The 19,507-nt window shown below is 57.8% G+C and overlaps 1 protein-coding gene across 2 annotated transcripts; it reads left to right on the top strand.

Moving 5' to 3' along the window:
* The first annotated feature begins 954 nt into the window (after positions 1-954).
* Positions 955-19,000, top strand: ABCC10 (ATP binding cassette subfamily C member 10). 2 transcript variants are annotated; one of them, XM_029047457.2, is made up of 22 exons: positions 955-1,160; positions 1,457-1,628; positions 3,831-5,067; positions 5,801-6,028; positions 6,851-7,007; positions 7,752-7,861; positions 8,800-8,879; positions 9,436-9,607; positions 9,944-10,042; positions 10,187-10,376; positions 12,272-12,349; positions 12,741-12,938; positions 13,228-13,357; positions 13,536-13,728; positions 14,085-14,428; positions 14,977-15,146; positions 16,236-16,396; positions 17,067-17,320; positions 17,443-17,588; positions 17,682-17,779; positions 17,938-18,050; positions 18,365-19,000. In XM_029047457.2, the coding sequence occupies exons 2-22, from the start codon at positions 1,468-1,470 to the stop codon at positions 18,498-18,500; spliced, it is 4,455 nt and encodes a 1,484-aa protein (XP_028903290.1). In that variant the 5' UTR covers positions 955-1,160; positions 1,457-1,467; the 3' UTR covers positions 18,501-19,000. The 2 variants fall into 2 exon arrangements, with proteins under 2 accessions (XP_028903290.1, XP_028903291.1); XM_029047458.2 differs by having other exon boundaries at positions 12,744-12,938.
* Positions 19,001-19,507: the final 507 nt, after the last annotated feature.

Below are 19,507 nucleotides of genomic sequence, written 5' to 3' on the forward strand. Positions count from 1 at the left end.
AACCTCATTCCCCTGTATCTCCTCCAGCGCTTAGAACAGTGTTCTGCCAAGCGCTTAACCAATACCAACATGATTATTATTATTGACTTGCCCACAGTCACACAGCTGACAAGCGGCAGAGCTGGGATTTGAACCCATGACCTCTGACTCCCAAGCCCGGGCTCTTTCCACTGAGCCACGCTGCTTCTCTAGAATGACAATTATAATAATTTTGGTATTTATTAAGCGCTTACTATGCACCAAGCACTGTTCGCCGAAGAGCTGATCAGCGTGGCTCAGTGGAAAGAGCCCGGGCTTGGGAGTCAGAGGTCATGGGTTCGAATCCCAGCTGGGTGACTGTGGGCAGGTCACTTCTCTGGGTCTCAGTGACCTCATCTGGAAAGTGGGGTTTAACTGTGAGCCTCACGTGGGACAACCTGATGACCCTGGATCTACCCCAGCGCTTAGAACAGTGCTCCGCATGTAGTAAGAGCTTAACAAATACCAACATTATTATCAGGTTGTCCTCCCCGGGGCTCACAGTCTTCATCCTTGATAAGGAAAGCACCGTGGTGCAGTAGGGAGAGTACAGGCCTGGGGAGTCAGAAGGTCACGGGTTCTAATTTTGTCTCCTTCACTTGTCTGCTGTGTGACCTTGGACAAGTCACTTCATTTCCCTGGGCCTCAGTTCCCTCATCTGTAAAATGGGGATGAAGACTGCGAGGCCGACGTGGGACACCCTGATTACCTTGTATCGACCTCAGCGCTTAGAACAGTGCTGTGCACATAGTAAGCGCTTAAAAAATGCCATCATCATTATTATTATCCCCCTTTTACAGATGAGGTAACTGGGTCACAAAGAAGTGAAGTGACTCGCCCAAAGTCACACAGCTGACAAGTGGCGGAGTGGGGATTAGAACCCCCGACCTCTGACTCCCAAGCCCCGTCTCTTTTCACTAAGCCACGCTGCTTCTCTAGAATGGGACCGCACTTTTGGACCCCCTAAAATCTGCCTAACTCAGTTTCCCACAGCCCCCCACTCCATATCCACCTCCCCTACACCTTTCCCTGACCTCCAAGCCACCCAGAGACCCCCTTACCCTCCCTGAGCCCTGGAGTCCCCCAACGTTCTAGTCCCCTTGACTACCTGCTCTTATGTACAGATCTATACGTTGTGTAGTGTAAGTGAATTATCCATATTAATGTCTGTCTCCTCCTCTAGACTGCAAGCTCGCCTTGGGCAGGGAACGTGTCTACCAATTCTGTTCGGTTGTACTCTCCCAATCAGTCAGTCGTATTTTTTGAGTGTTTACCGTGGCCAGAACACTGTATTAAGTCTTTGGGGCAGTTGGTAGACACGCTCCCAGGAATTTAGTACAGTGCTCTGCACATAGTTAATGCTGAATAAATACCATTCATTGATTTCCTCTTCCTTACCCCATCTCTAACCATCTCTTGACCCCCTGTTCCCCTGCAGATGCCATCACGATGGAGGAGTTCCTGGCAAAACTGTGTGGCACCAGTCCAGCCCAGCCGCTCCCACTCTGGGTGGAAGGCACCACGGGACACTGCTTCACCCAGCTGATCTTGAATACCCTTCCCCATGCGCTCCTTGCTCTGCTCAGCGCCTGCTATCTGGGCACTCCGAGGTGCGTAGCAAATAAATAATAATGGTATTTGTTAATACACTATTCTAAGCACTGGGGTAGATATAAGGTTGTCGGGTGGGACGCGGTCCCTGTCCCACACGGGGCCATCCCTGAACGCACTCTCATCTTCTCCCCAAGCATAGGGCATTAGTGCACATACATAGACCTGCCCACAGAAATATACCCATATCGTTTCTAGATAGTGTAGTGGACGCCTCATTAGTAGTAAACCCTCCTCTCCTCCCTTACTCTTAGCATCCTGCCCTGCTCTCTGCTCAAAATAATCCTAGGTGGATGGCAAACTGGCCTCCCCACCCGCTAGCAGCAGCCCCGTCTTGATAATAATAATAATAATAGTTGTGGTGTTTGTTAAGCACTTCTATGCCAAGCATTTTATTTCATACTATAATCACATCAGTCTCTGTCTCACACGGGGTTCCCAGTCTAAGTAGGAAGGACACCGGGTATTGAATCTCCCATTTTACAGAAGAGGAAACTGAGGCCACGAGAAGTTAATTGTCTTGTCCAAGGTCACATAGCGGACCAGTGGTGGAGCTGGGATTCGAAGCCAAGTCCTCTGACTCTCAGGCCCGTGGCCTTTCCACTATAGTAATATGTGCTAATGGGTAAAAATGATACCCTCCAGAGTTTCGGCTTCTATAAATGCACAGGGTTTTTACTCTTTCCTAGCTAGGGGACACCCCAAGAGATTGAGAGGAGAGGAGTGAGTGTAGAGAGTGGTGAGGCAAGATAAGACTGGAAGCCTGGGCTAGCGGGGCTAGAGGCAAGTAAAAAATAGTAAAAAAAACCCAAAAATGTTGTGGCAGATGTTGGGGGAGGGCCAGACCTTGTGCTGCTCCAGCCTGGTCTGTGAGGATTCATTCAATAGTATTTATTGGGCGCTTACTATGTGCAGAGCACTGTACTAAGCGCTTGGGATGGACAAGTCGGCAACAGATAGAGACAGTCCCTGCCGTTTGACGGGCTTACATTCAGGCCTCTGGAGAGAAAGAAGGACGAGAAAGGGGTGGGAGAAAGAAGGATCTAGTTTAGGACGTATCTGGGCAGGAGTCTGGAGGGTTGCTCCTTGTGCAGACTCAGGAAAGTGGTGGTCCAACGATGCTGAACCCAGGCCAGGTTGGCTAGATCCCCGCCGCCTCTTACGACCCTCCATTTCAGATTGTGGGAGGGGGGGGGTTCAACCTCCTGCCCACCTCTTACAACCCCACCTTTTAGGAGGCAATGGGGGTGCTCCCCCAGCCACCCATGAGCTTGCCTTGAGTTTTATGTGGAAGCAAGTTCCTGGACCTTTCTGGTTTGGTATTGCTGCTTCCAGTCCTGGACCAAGCCACGAGGCCCTGACTTCAGGGGATTAGGACTGGGGGTGGCCGTACTGCTCCTTTCCCACCCATGTAGGGCTTTCCCTCGGGGCGGGGTGGGGGGCGGTCATAGGAATTTCACGGAGAGGAGAAAGGTGTAGGAGGGGGTTAGAAATTTGGGTTGGGAAGGAGACGTGTCTGGGTCAGGGAGAGATGATGGGAGACATAGCGGAAAGGTTTAGTGGTTAGAGCTCGGGCCCGGGAGTCAGGAGGACCTGGGCTCTAATCCCAGCTCCACCATGTGTCTGCTATGTGACCTTGGGCAAATCACTTCACTTCTCTGGGCTCCATCTACCTCATCTGTAAAATGGGGATTCAGACTGTAAGCCCCATGTGGGACGCGGACTGTGTCCAACCTGACTGACTTGTACCTACCCCAGGGCTTAGGACGGTGCTTGGAGCATATTAAGCATTTAACAGGTACCATTATTATTATTATTACGTCCAGTAAGGAGAAAAAGAGATGGGGTGAAGGGGGTCGAGTCCGGCTTAATGCCTAAGGCGGTGTGTCTCAACTTTATGAGGTGCTTAGGAATTATTGTTGATGGCTTCAGTCCTCTAGACTGTGAGCTCACTGTGGGCAGGGATTGTGTCTGTTCATCATTGTATCATACTCTCCCGAGAGCTTTGCACACGTTAATTGTCCAAAAAATACGACTGAATGAATGAATGATGGTACAGACAGGGAGGAAATGGAGGTGATCTGAGGGGAGAAGAGACCCCTAGCAGGAAGGAAAAAGGGATGTTGGCAGGGTGGTGAGGTCAACAAACACTTCCATGACTTTCCTCCTTCTCTTCACGTCTTCCTTTCTTCTCCACACAGGTGCTTGGGCTCCATCACCCGCAGCAGCCCTGGCTGGAGGCTGAGGGTCACTGCCTCCTTCCTGCTCTCAGCCCTCCCTTTGCTGGACCTGCTTCCCGCAGCTGGGCCCCCACAGGCGGGCCCCGGGCCCCTGGGACTGGAGGTTTTGGCCGGGGGCACGGCAGCGGTGGCCTGGCTCACGCACGGCCTGACGCTGAGGGCGCTGGCCCGGTCGTCTCACGGCCGCTGTCGCGGGCCTCCGGCCCTGGCTCTGACTGCCCTCCTGTCCACCCCCGCCCTGGTGCTGACCCTGTTCTGGCACTGCCAGCGGGGCACGCTCCTGCCCCCGCCGCGCCCGGGACCCCTGGCCCGCTTCTGCCTCCTCGTCCTGCAGTTGGCCACCCTCCTGGCCTACGGTTTGGGCTGGGCACTGCCCGGGGACCGCCGCCCGGCACCTGGGGACCACGAGCCACTCCTGCCGGAGCCGGAGGAGCCCGAGGGCACCGAGGACGGAGAGAGCTGGCTGTCGTGCCTGTCCTACGCCTGGCTGGCCCCCTTGCTGGACCGGGGAAGCCGAGGGCAGCTCCGCCAGCCCCGGAACACCTGCCTTCTGCCCGCGGGGTTGCGCACGGCCCCCGTAGGCCGCCTCTTCTGGGCGTGCTGGCGGGAGCAGGCGGGGGCAGGGCCCCCGCGTCTGTGGCGGGTGCTGCTCTCTGCCTTCGGGCGCCGTTATCTGGCTCTGGGGCTGCTGAAACTGGCGGGGACGGCTCTGGGGTTCTCCGGGCCCCTGCTGCTCTCCCTCCTGGTGGGCTTCCTGGAGCAGGGCCACCAAGAGCTCAGCTGGGGGCTGCTGTACGCGTTGGGGCTGGCGGCGGGGGCCACGGCCGGGGCCCTCCTGCGGAACCAGTACGGCTACCGAGTGCAGAAGGTGGTGCTGCGGGTGCGGGCGGCCGTGCTCGGGGCCCTCTACCGGAAGGCCTTGCGCTTGGGGCCCATCAGGCCCTCCACCGGCGAGGTGCTCAACCTCCTGGGCACCGACGCGGAGCGGCTGCTCAACCTGGCCCCGAGCTTCCACGAGGCCTGGGGCCTGCCCCTGCAGCTGGCCGTAACCCTCTACCTCCTCTACCAGCAGGTGGGCCTGGCCTTCCTCGGGGGGCTGGGCCTGGCGCTGCTGCTGGTACCGGTCAACAAGGTGCTGGCCACCCGCATTATGGTCAACAACCAGGAGATGCTGAGGCACAAGGATGCCCGAGTCAAGGTGAGGAGGCAGGGTGGCCCAAGAGCCGGGGACGGAGTGGGCATTTCTGAACAGTTTTGTTCCCCTAGACCCTTTGGGTCACCCCAGAAGCTCCCAGTCCACTCTTTCCCTTCCCCAGGGACCCCCATTGGACAATCTGTTCCCGGGAGTGAATCTGGGCATCCAGCCCTGCCCCAGCGCATGCCGGGGAGTTTGGTCCACTATTTTTTTTTTTATTTTTATGACATTTGTTAAGTGCTTACTATGTGCCTGGCACTGTAGTAAGTTCTAGGGTGGATCCGAGTTAATCAGGTTAGACCATGTCCCTGTCCCACATGGGCTCATGGTTCTTAATCCCCATTTTACAGATGAGGTAACCGAGGCTCAGAGAAGTGAAGTGGCTTCCCCAAAGTCACACAGCAGACACGTGGCCGAGCTGGGATTAGAACCCAGGTCCTTCTGACTCCCAGGCCCGTGCTCTATCCACTAGGCCCGGGAGCCTGAATTTCTGGGATTCAGCCCAGGCCCCTCTGGCCGGTAGAACGGAGACCCAACCTCTCTTGGGATGTGTCGGTCCGGCCCCGTTGCTCCGGGCTCTCCGGCGGGGATGGGCCAAACTTCAGTCGCTGCGCCGGCTCTGAAGTCCTCTTGCTGACCCCGGTGGCATCTCGAGCTGGGCCTGCTCAATCGTGAAGCCAAGGGAGTCGGGTGGGGTGGAGGGGTCCGTTCAAGCTCCACCTCCTTTGTTCCCCAGCTGATGACAGAGCTGCTCGGCGGCATGCGGGTCACCAAGTTCTGCGCGTGGGAGCAAGCCCTGGGGGCCCGCGTGGAGGACTGCCGAGCCCGGGAGCTGCAGAGCCTCCGGGCCATCAAGTTCCTGGATGCAGCCTGCGTGTACCTGTGGGCAGCCCTGCCCGTGGTTATCTCCATCCTCATCTTCATCACCTACGTCCTCATGGGCAACCAGCTCACCGCCACCAAGGTCAGTTTCTGGGGGGCAGAGCCCCACATGGGGTGGAGGGAGTCACGACACAAAGACCGAGACATCAAGCCTCACGTTTTAAGGAGCAGACGGTCGAGAGGCACCTAAATGCTGGGGGAGGTGGCTCGGGTGATCAAAGCCAGGTAGGCCCAGTCTGGGCGGGCTTCCTAAAAGTGGGGGGCTCCTAGGAGAGTGGGGAAGGAGGGAAGAGGTACGGTTTGGCCAGGAGAATAGAAGAGACCCTTTAGGTGCGGGGTATGGTGTATACTTGAGGCAGAACGGGGGAGGGTCTGGCATGATGGACCTGTTCTCTTCAGAGCCGCCCACTCCTCTGACACCCCCCTGGGGCTCACTGCTCCCTCAGGGTAGTTCCCCCGCTCATGCTCCTCTGGTCTTCCAGCTTGCTGTGGGCAGGGGGTGTATCTGTAATATTATTGTGTTGTACTCTCCCAAGCGCTTAGTACAGTGCTCTGCACACAATAGGCGCTCAATGAATACGATTGATTGATTGATCTCCCGGGCCTTCCAGTTCACCTGGGGGTTCCCCACTACCCACCACCTCAAACATAGTCCCCAAACCCTGTCCGTTCGGGTTAAACTTCACCTACCCCACTGTGACCCTTCAATCCCCACCCTCCAGTCAGCCCATCCAAGTCCTCTCCTCCCATCACTCCTTGCCCTCTCCCTCCTCCTCCCAACCTCTCCTCCCCACCCTAGTCCTATAATCTTGCCCCAGTGCCACCCCTTACCCCTCTCCCACTGTACAGGCCCCCCCGATTTCACCAAACTCGCCTGATCTCACCAAACCTTGCCCTCCCCAAGGTGTTCACGGCTTTGGCCCTCGTGGGCATGCTGATTCTGCCGCTCAACAACTTCCCTTGGGTCCTCAATGCCCTCCTGGAGGCCAAGGTGTCTCTGGGCCGGATCCAGTGTTTCCTCGATCTTCCAGACCACGACCCCAAGTCCTACTACCACCCAGGTACTATGGGGAGAGAGGGGCCTGAGGAGAGGGCCTGGGGAGGAAAGCGGAGCCCTTGGCCTGCAGGGCATCCCCGGGGCAGGAAACCGACCCCCAGGAAATGGACCAGCCGGGGATTTATTGTGCAGGGAGCTCCGTGCGGCCTCAGACCTGGACTGGTTCTAGGCGGCCCTGGAGGTTTGGGTCTGTATTGCTGGAGGTCCCCTAGACTCGAGGATTTCAGTAAGACCAGCTTTGGACTTGGCCTGACCTAACCCAGCCTGGCCCAGGAGCTCACCACCTGCAGGCTAGGCCCGACCGAACCAAGATTCTCCCAAACCACCTTGGGGTTGTTAATAATAACAATAACGATAATAATGGTTCTTGTTAAAAGCTTACTTTGTGCCAAGCACTGTTCTAAGGACTGGGGTAGATACAAGTTAATCGGGTTGGACACAGTCCCTGCCTCACGTGGGGCTCACACTCGTAATCTCCATTTTACAAATGGGATACCTGAGGCCCAGTGAAGTGACTAGCCCAAGGTCACAGCACAGACGTGGCAGAGCTGGAATTAGAACCCAGGTCCTTCTGACTCCCCGGCCCGTGCTCTGTCCACTAAGTCACGCTGCTTCTCTGGCCGTGCCACTTCCTCCTCCGTCAGCCGTCCTCTGAGGTCAAGGTGAGGCTGCTTGGTAGAGTTTTTGGCCAGGGGAGGCCGGCCTGGTGCTGCGGGGTCCACCCACCCCTCCTATCCTGTGTCTGCAGAGCCTCCCTCTGATCCATCAGTTGAGCTGAAGTTGCATGAAGCCTCATTCTCCTGGGCCTTGCCTGGGAATGGCCTGGACATCGTCATTCCCCACCTCACGGTGCACAAGGTCAGCAGGGAAACTCGGGGATGGAAGGAGGCTCCAGTCCCTCTGCCTCCAGGCTGGAGGGCATGTAATCTACCACAGCCACTCTGCTGCATTTAAACATCTCCAGGGAGAAAGACTCCTCTTCGTCTCTTGGCCGTCTGTTCTAGTGTTTAAGACCCTTCCTACCAGGGCACCTAAATCCCTCCTGTTGGAATTTCAGCCCACTTTCTATTTTTCTGTTTCTAGTAATGATGATGATAATAACAATTGTAATTGTTAAAGTGCTTACTATGTGCCATGTACTGAGATGGATACAAGCAAATCCACAGTCCCTGTCCCACCTGGGGCTCACCGTCTCAATCCCCATTTTACCAATGAGGTAACTGAGGCACAGAGAAGGGAAATGACTTGCCCAAGGTCACACAATCGACAACTAACAGAGCTGGGATTAGAACCCACGATCTTCTGATTCCCCGGCCTGTGCTTCATCCACTATGCCATACTGTTTTTCCTCCTGCTCTATCTGGGGTCTTGTGGGCTGTCCTCCATGATTCCCCAGCCCTTTCCTCATCTCTGTGTCTTTCCCAAGGCCCCCCTATTCCTCTCAGTTGCTAAGTCCAGGGCAAGGACCAGGATTCCAGGCAGAGTCTGGCAGGATCCTCCAGAGATTGAATCTAGTGGGAGAGGGACACCCTGAATCTCTTTCCTCAGAGAGCTTTTAAGGAAAAATTTCATCCGAGCTAGGTTAGGTGGGTCTACCTGAAGGCAGGGGGATGGACCAGATGACCTCTCGGGAGCCTTTCCACTGTGAAGATGGAGCATCCATCCTGGGGTCCTGTCCTCTGTGGAACAGGGAATGTAGGGCCTGGCGGACGGACTGGGGGCGGCCGAAGGGCCAGAGGGAGGTCAATTGGGAGGGAGGGCGGAGTTGACAACTGTGGGCTCTGTGTTTCTAACAGGGGGCTCTGGTGGGCATCGTGGGCAAAGTAGGCTGTGGAAAGAGCTCTCTGCTGGCTGCCATCACTGGGGAACTCAACAGGTAACTCTTGGTCACCCTGCCTCTTCACTGGCGTGCTGGCCAGTGTTGGCCAGGTCTGGGCTCTGGTCCTAGTTGGAGCAGGAAGAACAGGCAATTCGCAGACGATAGTTATTTAATGATAATAATGATGATGATGATGATGGTATTTGTTATGGGCTCACTGTGTGTCAAGCACTGGTCTAAGCTCTGGGCTTAGTACAAGCTAATCAGTTTGGACACAGTCTCTATCCTACTTGGGGCTTATAATCTTAATTCCCATTTTACAGATGAGGTAACAGAGGCCCAGAGAAACTTAAGTGAGTTGCCCAAGGTCACACAGCAGAAAAGTGGCGGAGCTGGGATTAGAACCCAGGTCCTTCGGACTCCCAGACCCGTGCACTACACCAACTAGAAACAAAATGATCAATACAGGCCTTTGCAGGCAGGGGAAACCTAGTAAGAACACAGGAAGGTTTTGGAAAGAGGTTTGCTCTGAGGTAGAAATAAGGGAGGGTGAGTGGGGAAGCCAGGGGCTCTAACTTGGGCTCCACCTTCCTTCTGTTTCCCTCAACCCCAGGCTGGGCGGATGGGTGGCAGTACGAGACATAGACCAGGGCTTTGGCCTGGCCACCCAGGAGCCCTGGATCCAGTTTGCCACCGTGCGGGACAACATCCTCTTTGGGAAGGCCATGGATACTCGCCTCTACCAGGAGGTCTTGGAAGCCTGTGCCCTCTGGGATGACCTGAAGGTGAGTGCCCAGGTGCCAACCCTCGGCTTAACTTCACCGGCCCCCGATTCTCCCCTCCCTCTTCCACAGTCTTAGCTCACTCCGGGGCCCTCTTCCTCAGTCTCTCAGGTGAGTAGAGCCGGGTGCTCAGTCACGGAGGCGCCTGTCTCCGTGAACCAGCTATGTTCCTCCTCAGGTCGCACTCCTCTCCTCGGCAGGGCTCCAGTTCCCCTCGGGAGTCGGGAGGATCCCCGGCCCTGTGCTTTCGAAGGCTTGGCGGGAAGCCCCCTGCCCCGCTCGGGGAAGCGTTGGGTGAAATCTTGGTTCCCGTCACTGTCCGGCGACATGTTCTGTCAGATTCTGCCTGCCGGGGACCAAACGGAGGTGGGGGAGAAGGGCGTGACCCTCAGCGGAGGACAGCGGGCCCGCATCGCCCTTGCCCGAGCAGTCTACCAGGTGAGCAGGGGGTAGGGGTCGGAATCTCCCAGCCGGAGATTGGGAGGGGAGCCGGGGGAAAGAGATGGACCAGTGGTCGCCCACCCCCTGATCTGTGGCCCCCCTGCCGCCTCCTCTTCCTTTACCCTCCTTGGCCCCTTACAGGAGAAGGAGCTCTATCTGTTAGATGACCCGTTAGCCGCTGTGGATGCGAATGTGGCCAATCACCTTCTGCACAAGTGCATCCTGGGAATCCTGGGCCACACCACCCGCCTGCTGTTCACCCACCGGACCGAGTTCTTGGAGCAAGCCGACCTGGTGCTCTTGCTGGAAGGGGGGCGCCTGGTGCAGGCAGGTATCCACCGTGAGCAGGAGGGGCAGACCAGGGGCGGCGGGGGAAGAATAGGAAAGGGTGCAACTGAGGTTGTCAAAGGGCTGGAAAATCGGACCTTGGAGGAGACTTTAAAGGAATTAAGAGTCCATTCCATCCTTGGCTGTTTTCCACTTAGGGGAGAAGTGGTGTCGATTATGCAAAACTCCAAAATAAGGATGGCACTTAGGGCATCTAGAGCTATGGATAGAAGCAGGGAGGAGGGAGAAAGTGGTGCAAGCCCCGATTCGGTGGCATAGAGGGTCAAATGGCTAAACCTTATATCACCAGGATTTTGGGGGGTCCTTTTTGACAGTTGAAATTGCTCGGTACAGGACAAACAAAAGGAAACAATTTTTTTTACCCCAGCAGAGAGTAAATATATGGAATTTTTTTCCACAGGAAGTTGTGAATTAGTAATCAATCAGTGATGTTTATTGAGCAGTTACTGTGTTCAGAGCATTGTACTAAGCGCTGGGGAAAGTTCAGTGCAACAGAGGTGGTATATGTTAATCCTTCCCACAAGGAGAAGCAGCGTGGCCTAGAGACTAGAGCATGGGCCTGGGAGTTGGAAGGACCTGGGTTCTAATCCCGCTCTGCCATTTGTCTGCTGTGTGACCTTGGGCAAGCGGAGGGACCTTTACGGGTCCGTCTCTCTGAAGGCCGAAGATGCGCCCTCTCCCATGGAGGATATGTCTAGAGTGTCACTGAGAATTCAAGCAGGGGGAGGCTTGGGCTTTGGAGCAGGGACAGTGAGAACTTGGGTCCCTCCCAGTGAGTCCCTGGATGGGCCAGGTTTTCAAGGCCTGATCCAACCCGTGACCTTTCCTGGACCAGGCCCACGAGCGTAAATCCACCCGGCAGTAGAGCAGTCCGAGTTCGGCCAGCTCAGACATTATCCCTGAGCAGAGGGCCACCATGTTAAAGAGGACTCAGCTACTGTCAGTGATCCCTTTCTGGCTCCTGCTCCCGATGCAGTGTGGAGGTGCGGGCTCCTGGGGATGAGTCTGCTTAGGGAGCTCAGGAGAGAATAAAAAGCATGTAAGCTTTACTACCCCTCGTCCGCAGTGCCTGATCCGAATTGGATGGACAGGCAGCAGGAGTCGGGAGGAAGCGGCCGGCCTATTCAAACGCTCCGGTCCACAGGCTCAGATTCTGAGTGACCCTAGAGCCAGCTAGGCTATCTTGGGGTCTCAGAGTCCTAGGAGCTTGTGACACTTCAAGCTCTTCCCTCTGTCTATTCCAATATCGAGAGAGAGAGAGAGAGAGAGACCTTGATGGGAAAATCGGGCCCAGGGCCATTGTGGACTTAGGACCCAAAGACAGGAGAAGGTTAAAGGGAAGGCAGCTTTGCTGCTGGTGCCGTGGATCCTCAATAGTTGAGAATACTAACTTCCTGGAAAGCAATTGATTTTTTCAGAGGTAGGAGCCTGACAGTTCTCCGTCTCTCCTAGAATAAGGCAAGAGGAAGTTCATTCATTCATTTAATTGTATTTATTGAGCACTTACTGGGTGCAAAGCACTGTACTAAGCACCTGGGAGAATACAATATAACAACAGACAGACACATTCCTGCTGACAGCGAGCTTAGGAAGTGTGTTGAAATCGGATGGAGATGTAGGAACCGCTGAAACGGGCCGGCAACGAAGGTTGTGGAATCTCCTTCGGGGACAAGGAGACATAGAATATACTGTTTTCAGGCTGGTCTAGGTTAGAGGCGGGGGACGGACCAGATGATCTTTGGGAAGCTCTGGTGAGGTATCTAGGATGTTGGATATTTGGAGGTCTGATTGGGAGCTGGGGCAGAGAGGCCTGTGGAGAGGACCGGGAGGGAATCTGGGGACTGCCGCTTCTTCCTCCTCCCTTCTTCTGTCTCCCAGGACCCCCATCGGAGATACTCCCCCTGGTACAGATCACCCCTCTGGCCCGGACCATGGATGGACAGGAGCCAGAGCCAGGTGTGTCCATACTTTCCTGCTCCTCACCCCTTTCCCCACTTTCCACTTCCTGTCCAAACCTTCGGCTCCCCAAGCCTCCCCGGAAAACTCCTCTGGGAAAAGCTGAGGCTTCCAGATGCTGCTCTTGGTTCTTCCGCTTTTCCCGAATCGTGCGGAGGGAGGCTGCTGGCTGAGGTTGGGCATTTAGGGGGCGGAGGGCGGGGAGCGATGAGGGCGCCTAAGCTCTGGCCAGGGCTGGTGGCTAGGCTGGTTTTGAATGCCTCGTTCGCGAGTGGGGAGAAGACCGAGGAGGAAGCGGGATTCCCTTGGCCCGCCGGTGGCTCCTCCCCAGCCTCACGTCTCTTCCCCAACCCTATCGATAGACCCTCTTTGCCTTTTTCCGCCACCGCAGCAGAAGCCAGCCCGGCAGCCCCGAGCCCCCGGGAGGCAGAGCCGGGACCAGGGGAAGGGACTCAAGCCCCTAGCGGCCTCCTGCAAGAGGAGGAGAAGAAGGAGGGCGCGGTGGCCTTCCAGGTGTACCAAGCTTACTGGGCAGCCGTGGGCGGAGGGATGGCCTTGGCCATCCTCCTCTCCCTGCTCCTCATGCAAGGTAGGGGGCCTTGGGGACAACCAGGGATATGGAAGAAGTGTGGGGGTGGAGGTTCAGGGCTGAGAAGCTCGGGGCGGGGGCTCTGAGGCTTTGAGGCAGGGGTTGGGAACCGGGGCCCTCTAGACTGTAAGCTAGTTGTGGGCCGGGAATGTGTGTGTTTATTGTTGTATCGTACTCCCTCAAGCGCTTAGTACAGCGCTCTGCAGGCAGTAAGAGCTCAATAAATACGACTGAATGAAGTCCTCGAAGCCGGCAGGCGGTAGCTCGGCTCTTCCTCTTCTCCCGCCAGGCACCCGGAATGCAGCCGACTGGTGGCTCTCTCACTGGATCTCCCAGCTGAAGGCCAATGAGAACAGCACCCAAGGGGCCGCGGCGTTTCTCTCCCCTCAGCTGCTCCTTTTCTCCGCTGGAGATCTCCTGTGAGTGAGCCTGGGGCAGGGCGACGGGGCGGGAGGAAGAGGGCCGACGAAGCGGAGGTTCTGAGTCTTGGGGTGCCCTCGGAGCAGGGTGTGGGGAGTCGTGCTGGGTGACCGGGTCCTCTGGGCGGCCCAGAGGAGAGGCGGGTCGATGATCCCGACCCCGGTTGCCCCCCGCCAGCACCCCGGTGCCCCCGATGGGCCGCAGCTCCTCCACAAACAGCTCCCTGGACGTGCGGTTCTACCTGACGGTGTACGGCTCTATCGCCGGGGCCAACTCCCTCTGCACACTCCTGCGCGCCCTGCTGTTTGCGGCGGGCACCCTGAGGGCGGCTGCCACCCTCCACCGTCGTCTGCTGCGCCGTGTGCTCATGGTGAGGGGAGAGCGGGCGAGAGCCGGTCTTCCGGGCATCCCAACACCGCGCCCGCCCCAACTAGCTCTTCTGGTGCCCGGTGGGGGCTCACCCTAGGGAGTGTGCGTGTCTGGGTGTCGGAGGGCGGGGGCCAGGGAGTCAGTCCATCATTCATATTTATTGAACGCTTACCGTGTACGTGCTTGGGAGAGTACAGTATAACATCAGACGCATTCCCTGCCCAAAATGAGCTCAGTCTAGAGGGGAATCATCGATCACCTCATTTCCTCTCCAGCCCACGCCCACCCCAGCCTTGGAATCCCCCGCCTCAGCCCTTCACTCTTCCGTCCCCTCTCTTCCCTCCCCACCGCCGCCAGGCCCCGGTCACGTTCTTCGAGGCCACGCCAACAGGCCGCATCGTGAACCGCTTCTCGTCGGACGTCGCCTGCGTAGACGACAGCCTCCCCTTCGTCCTGAACATCCTGCTGGCCAACGCGTTCGGGCTGCTGGGCCTCGTGACGGTGCTGGCTGCCGGGCTGCCCTGGCTGCTGCTGCTGCTGCCGGCCCTGGGGGCCCTCTACCTCTCCGTGCAGCGTCGCTACCGGGCCTCGGCCCGCGAGCTGCGGCGCCTCTGTAGCCTCACCCTGTCCCCCCTCTACACCCACCTGGCCGAGAGCCTGGCTGGACTCGGTGTCCTCCGGGCCACCCGTGCCGTGCCCCGGTGAGCGCCAGGGGACCCTGAGCGAGGCCACGGGCCGGGGACCCCGCGGCCCACCCCATCCTGAAGCCGTTTGCCCATCTGGGCCTGCCCACCCCATCCCCGGCCCATCTCCGCTCCGGTGCAAGAGGGGATGCTTTTTTTGTTGGTTTTTTTTTTATGGTATTCGCCAAGCGCTTATTATGTGCCACGCACTGTTAGAAGCGCTGGGAGAGGAATACAGTAATCAGGTTGGACACAGTCCACATCCCTCGGAGGTGTATAGTCTTCACGCGAATAGTCTTCACCCACATTTTACAGTTGAGGGAACTGAGGCCCAGAGAAGTGAAGTGATTTGCCCAAGATCAGACAGCAGACAAGTGGCAGAGCCGGGATTATAACCCGGTCCCCTTCTGACTCCCAGGCCCGTACTCTACCCACTAGGCCCCGCTGCTTCTCAGCGGATGCTGTCGCCCGTGTTCCAGGAGGGTGGCATGGATGGCCTTGGCTGGGAAGAAGCGGGGATGTAGGGGGGGCAGGGCCCGACTCACACCTCTCCCCTCCCGGCCCAGGTTCATGGACGACTATGAGCGACTGCTGGAGGACAGTCAGCGCTGCCAGTTTGCCGCCAAGGCCACCCTGCAGTGGCTGGACATCCGCCTGCAGCTGATGGGCGCTGCGGTGGTCAGCGCCATTGCGGGCATAGCCCTGGCCCAACACAGCCAGCGACTCGCCAACCCAGGTATGACCCGAGCTGGCTCAGTCAGCCTCCTCACGCCCTCCGCTTGCCTCGTCTTGGCCCGCCTGGTTCCTAGCTCTTTCATCCCGGCCTCTTGCCACCCCTTTGGCTCCGATCCCTCCTCCTGCACTCACACCAGTCACTCTGTCCCCCTCCCTCCTGTGTCTCTACTTCCCAAGATGCCCAGCCGACCCCCCAGATCCCTTTCCCAACTGTTTTGCCCCCCTCCGCCCCTGTAACTCCTCCTAATCCCTTCCCTCTTTCTTTCCGCTTCTGGTAACCCTTCTCCTCCTCCTCTGCACTTCAGCCCCTTCCCCATCTTTCCTCCCTCAACCAACACCCCAGATCCCTCCCCCAACTGCTTTGCCCTCTCCTACCCCCACACCTCCTCTTAACCCTAACCCTCTTAACCCACTTCCCTCCCAACTCCCCATCCTAATCCCTTCCCCTTCTTTCCCTTTCATTCATCCATTCAATCGTATTTGTTGAGTGTTTACTGTGTGCAAACCACCATATTAAGCGCTTGGGAAAGTACAGTTTAACAATAAACGGGCACATAATAATAATAATAATGTTGGTATTTGTTAAGCACTTACTATGTGCAGAGCACTGTTCTAAGCGCTGGGGTAGACACAGGGGAATCAGGTTGTCCCACGTGGGGCTCACAGTCTTCACCCCCATTTTACAGATGAGGCACATTATTCCCTGCCCACAACGAGCTTACTTTCTCTGTTCACCTGTCTCATCCTCCTCCCTCTCCCTCATCCTCCAGCCCCTTCCTGTTCTCTCCTCCCCCAGCCTGCTACCCTTCCTACTCAGTGCCCCTCCTCAGAAAGCTTGGACCCAGTCATCCCCAATCTTTTTTTTAAGGTATTTGTTAAGCGCTTACTATGTGCCAAGCACTGTTCTAATCTTCCCCCCGCCTCTGAGTTTCCTCCGGCTCTCAGGCTGCCCCCGCCAGCTGTAGCCCTCACCCTCACACAAACTCACGTTTCGTAGGCATGCGCACCCACGTACAAATACCCCCCTGCACGCCAGCGCCCTCGGGCACGCCCCCTCCCTCACCAAGGTCTCGCCTTCCTCCCCGCCCAGGGCTCGTGGGACTGGCCCTGTCCTACGCCCTGTCCCTGACGGATCTGCTCTCGGGGTTGGTGAGCACCATGACGCAGACCGAAACGATGATGGTGAGCGTGGAGAGGGTGGAGGAGTATGCCAGCACCCTGCCTAGTGAACCTCAGGACCAGTCGCTCAAGGTAAGGGCCTCGGCCGCCGCCTCGGGTCCCCCCACTCCCTTCTTCCACTCCCCTCCAGGGATCCCAATGGCAAGGGGCAGGTTTGTTCCACAGTTTCTCGTCAAATCCAAAAAACAAAACAAAACAAATTTCCATCTGTATTTCGCCCCTTCCTCCCTCCCCCCCTGGCAGAGAGCTTCCGAACAGTCCGGCCTCGAGGAGGGGCTCTCGGAGCCCAGCCGCCACTGGTCCCCTCGGCTTGGGTGGTCCAGAATCCACAGGTCGGAGGGCCTCTGGGCAACTCTCCCTCCTCCTCTCCCAAACCACCCCACATTTCCCTCTTTTTAATTATTATTATTGGGCGGGGGGGTGGATGTAAGTGCTCACTATGTGCCAAGCACCATTCCAAGTGCTGGGACAGATACTAGTTAATCAAGCCTGGTACAGCTCCTGTCTAACCTGGGACTCACAGTCTAAATAGGAGGGAGAACGGGTATTGAATCCCCATTGTGCAGTTGAGAAAAGTGAGGCTCAGAGAAGTGAAGCGACTTGCCTCGAGTCACCCAGTGGGGAAGTGGCGGAGGTTGGATTAGAACACAGGTCCCCTGGCTCCCAGGCCCATGTTCTATCCACTAGGCTACACTGCTTCCTCTCCTTCCTCTCTTCCCATCTGTCACCTCCATGCCACCAGGGGTTCCCAAACTGGCTGACCCGGGGCCAGGTGGAATTCCAGGATGTGTCCCTGCGGTACCGACCGGGGCTGCCCCCGGCTCTGGCTGGCGTCAGCTTCACGGTGTTTCCCGGAGAGAAGCTGGGCATCGTGGGCCGCACCGGCTCTGGCAAGTCCTCCCTCCTGCTAGTGCTCTTCCGCCTGCTGGAACCCAGCGCCGGCCGCGTGCTGCTGGATGGCACGGACACTACTCGGCTCCACCTGCGGCAGCTCAGGTGGGAGGGGGTCGGGCCGACCGGCTCCCCGTCGGGGCTGGGGGCGGAGGAACGGGATCGGTGGCGGGGCCGGGAAAAGGGGTGTCCCAGCTCTTCCGGTCCCTTCCGTCTTCTGCCCAAAGGTCCAGCCTGGCCATCATCCCTCAGGAGCCCTTCCTGTTCAGCGGGACGGTGCGGGACAACCTGGACCCCCAGGGCCGGCACGAGGACGCCACCCTCTGCGAAGCCCTGGGCCAGTGTCACCTGCTCCAAGTCATCGCGTCCCTGGGTGAGGACAGGGCGGGTGGGCTGGGCCCCCGGGGGAGGTGGCAGGAGGAGAGGCCGGGTCCCGGACCTGACTGACGGGGCCCTGCTCCCTCAGGTGGCCTGGATGCGGAGCTGGGGGAAGGGGGCCGCCTCCTGTCCCTGGGCCAGAGGCAGCTGCTGTGCCTGGCGAGAGCCCTTCTCACCGACGCCAAGGTGAACCCTGAGTGGCCCGCGGGAGGTGCCTCTTGAGAGGGGTGGGGTGGAGGAGAGGAGGGCGAGGTAGGAGCCCGGCCGGGAGGAGCAGGGCAGCGGGCCAGAGTCGGGCTGGGGGCGCCGGCGGCCTCCCTCGGGCTCACTTCTCTCTCCCCTAGATCCTCTGCATCGACGAGGCCACGGCCAGCGTGGACCAACGGACGGACCAGCTGATCCAGCAGACCATCCGTCAGCGCTTTGCTAACAAGACCGTGCTGACCATCGCCCACAGGTGGGCCGGGCTGACCGGTGCCCTACTATCTGAAGGGGAGGGAAGCCAGCAGGAGCCGACGCATGCAGCCCCCTTACCCTCCCAACCCCACCCCTCCGAGGTTGCTGGGTAAAAGCCCTCTCGAGCTGGCACGCCGCCACGACCCGGTCTGAGAAATCTTCTGCCCAGTCCAAGGCTCTTCGGTCCTTCTGACGGGACTCCTGCCAGTCAGCAGGCAGCTGGGGGCGAGGACACTGCCCTCCGTGGGTGTGGGGTTTGTGGCCACGTGGGCCCCCGTGACCCCTGCTCTCTGCCTCCCGGCCGTCTCTCCGCAGGCTCGACACCATCCTGGACTCAGACCGGGTGCTGGTGCTGCAGGCAGGCAAGGTGGCGGAAATGGACACGCCCGCCGCCCTGTGCAGCCGCCCCGACTCCATCTTCCACCGGCTGCTCCAGAACAGCCAGAGGTGATTGGGCCAGCCCCCGACCGCGCAAAGCAGATGGACACTGACCTACCTCGGGGACGGCTCTGGCTTCCCCTACAGCAAGGCCCTGGGACCACCACGCCCACCTCTCGCTTCCCTGCCGGGCAGCAAACCTTCCTCATAACGACAACATCTGCGGTATTTGTTCAGCACTTGCCGCGGGTCAAGCACTGGAGGAGATGCAGGATAATCCGGTCAGACACGGCCCCCTTGGTACATGGGGCTCTCAGTCTAAGATGATGCAACTGGTATTTAATTCTCCTTTTTCAGATGAGAAAACCGAGGTCCAGAGAAGTGAAGTGACTTGCCCAAGGTCTCACAGCAGCAAGTGGCGGAGCCCGGAATATAGCCCAGGGGCTCTGATCCCTGGGTCTATGCTCCTTCCTCTTGGCCGCGCTCCTTCCAAGTGGCAGCTACCCTTTTCCTCCCTCCCTAAGACCGGGCAAGCCTTCTCTCTCTTCCCAAGTGCAGAGAAGCAGTGAAGCCTAGTGGATAGGGCACGGGCCTGGGAGTCAGAGGACCCGGGTCCTAATCCCAGCTCGGCCACTCGCCTGCTGTGTGAGACCTTGGGCGAGTCTCTGCACTTCTCTGGGCCTCAGTTTCCTCATCTGCACAATGCGGATTTAAGACCGTGAGCCCATGGCTTAGTGGAAGGAGCCCAGGCTTGAGAGTCAGAGGTTTTGGGTTCTAATCCAGGCTCCGCAGTTCATCAGCTGTGTGACTTTGGGCAAGTCACTTCACTTCTCTGGGCCTCAGTGACCTCGTGTAAAATGGGGATGAAGACTGAGCCCCATGTGGGACAACCAAATTACCTCGTATCTACTCCGGCGTTTAGAAAAGTGCTTGGCACATACTAAGCGCTTAACGGATACCAGCGTCTTCATGTGGGACGTGGACTGTGTCCAACCTGATTAGCTCGACTGTCTCCCAGTTACTCTGTCAAGGACACAGTAAATGCTTAACAAATACCATTTGAAAACAAAACAGAAAACC

The sequence above is a fragment of the Ornithorhynchus anatinus genome, chromosome 19, assembly GCF_004115215.2.
Source record: "Ornithorhynchus anatinus isolate Pmale09 chromosome 19, mOrnAna1.pri.v4, whole genome shotgun sequence".
Classification (NCBI taxonomy): domain Eukaryota; kingdom Metazoa; phylum Chordata; class Mammalia; order Monotremata; family Ornithorhynchidae; genus Ornithorhynchus; species Ornithorhynchus anatinus.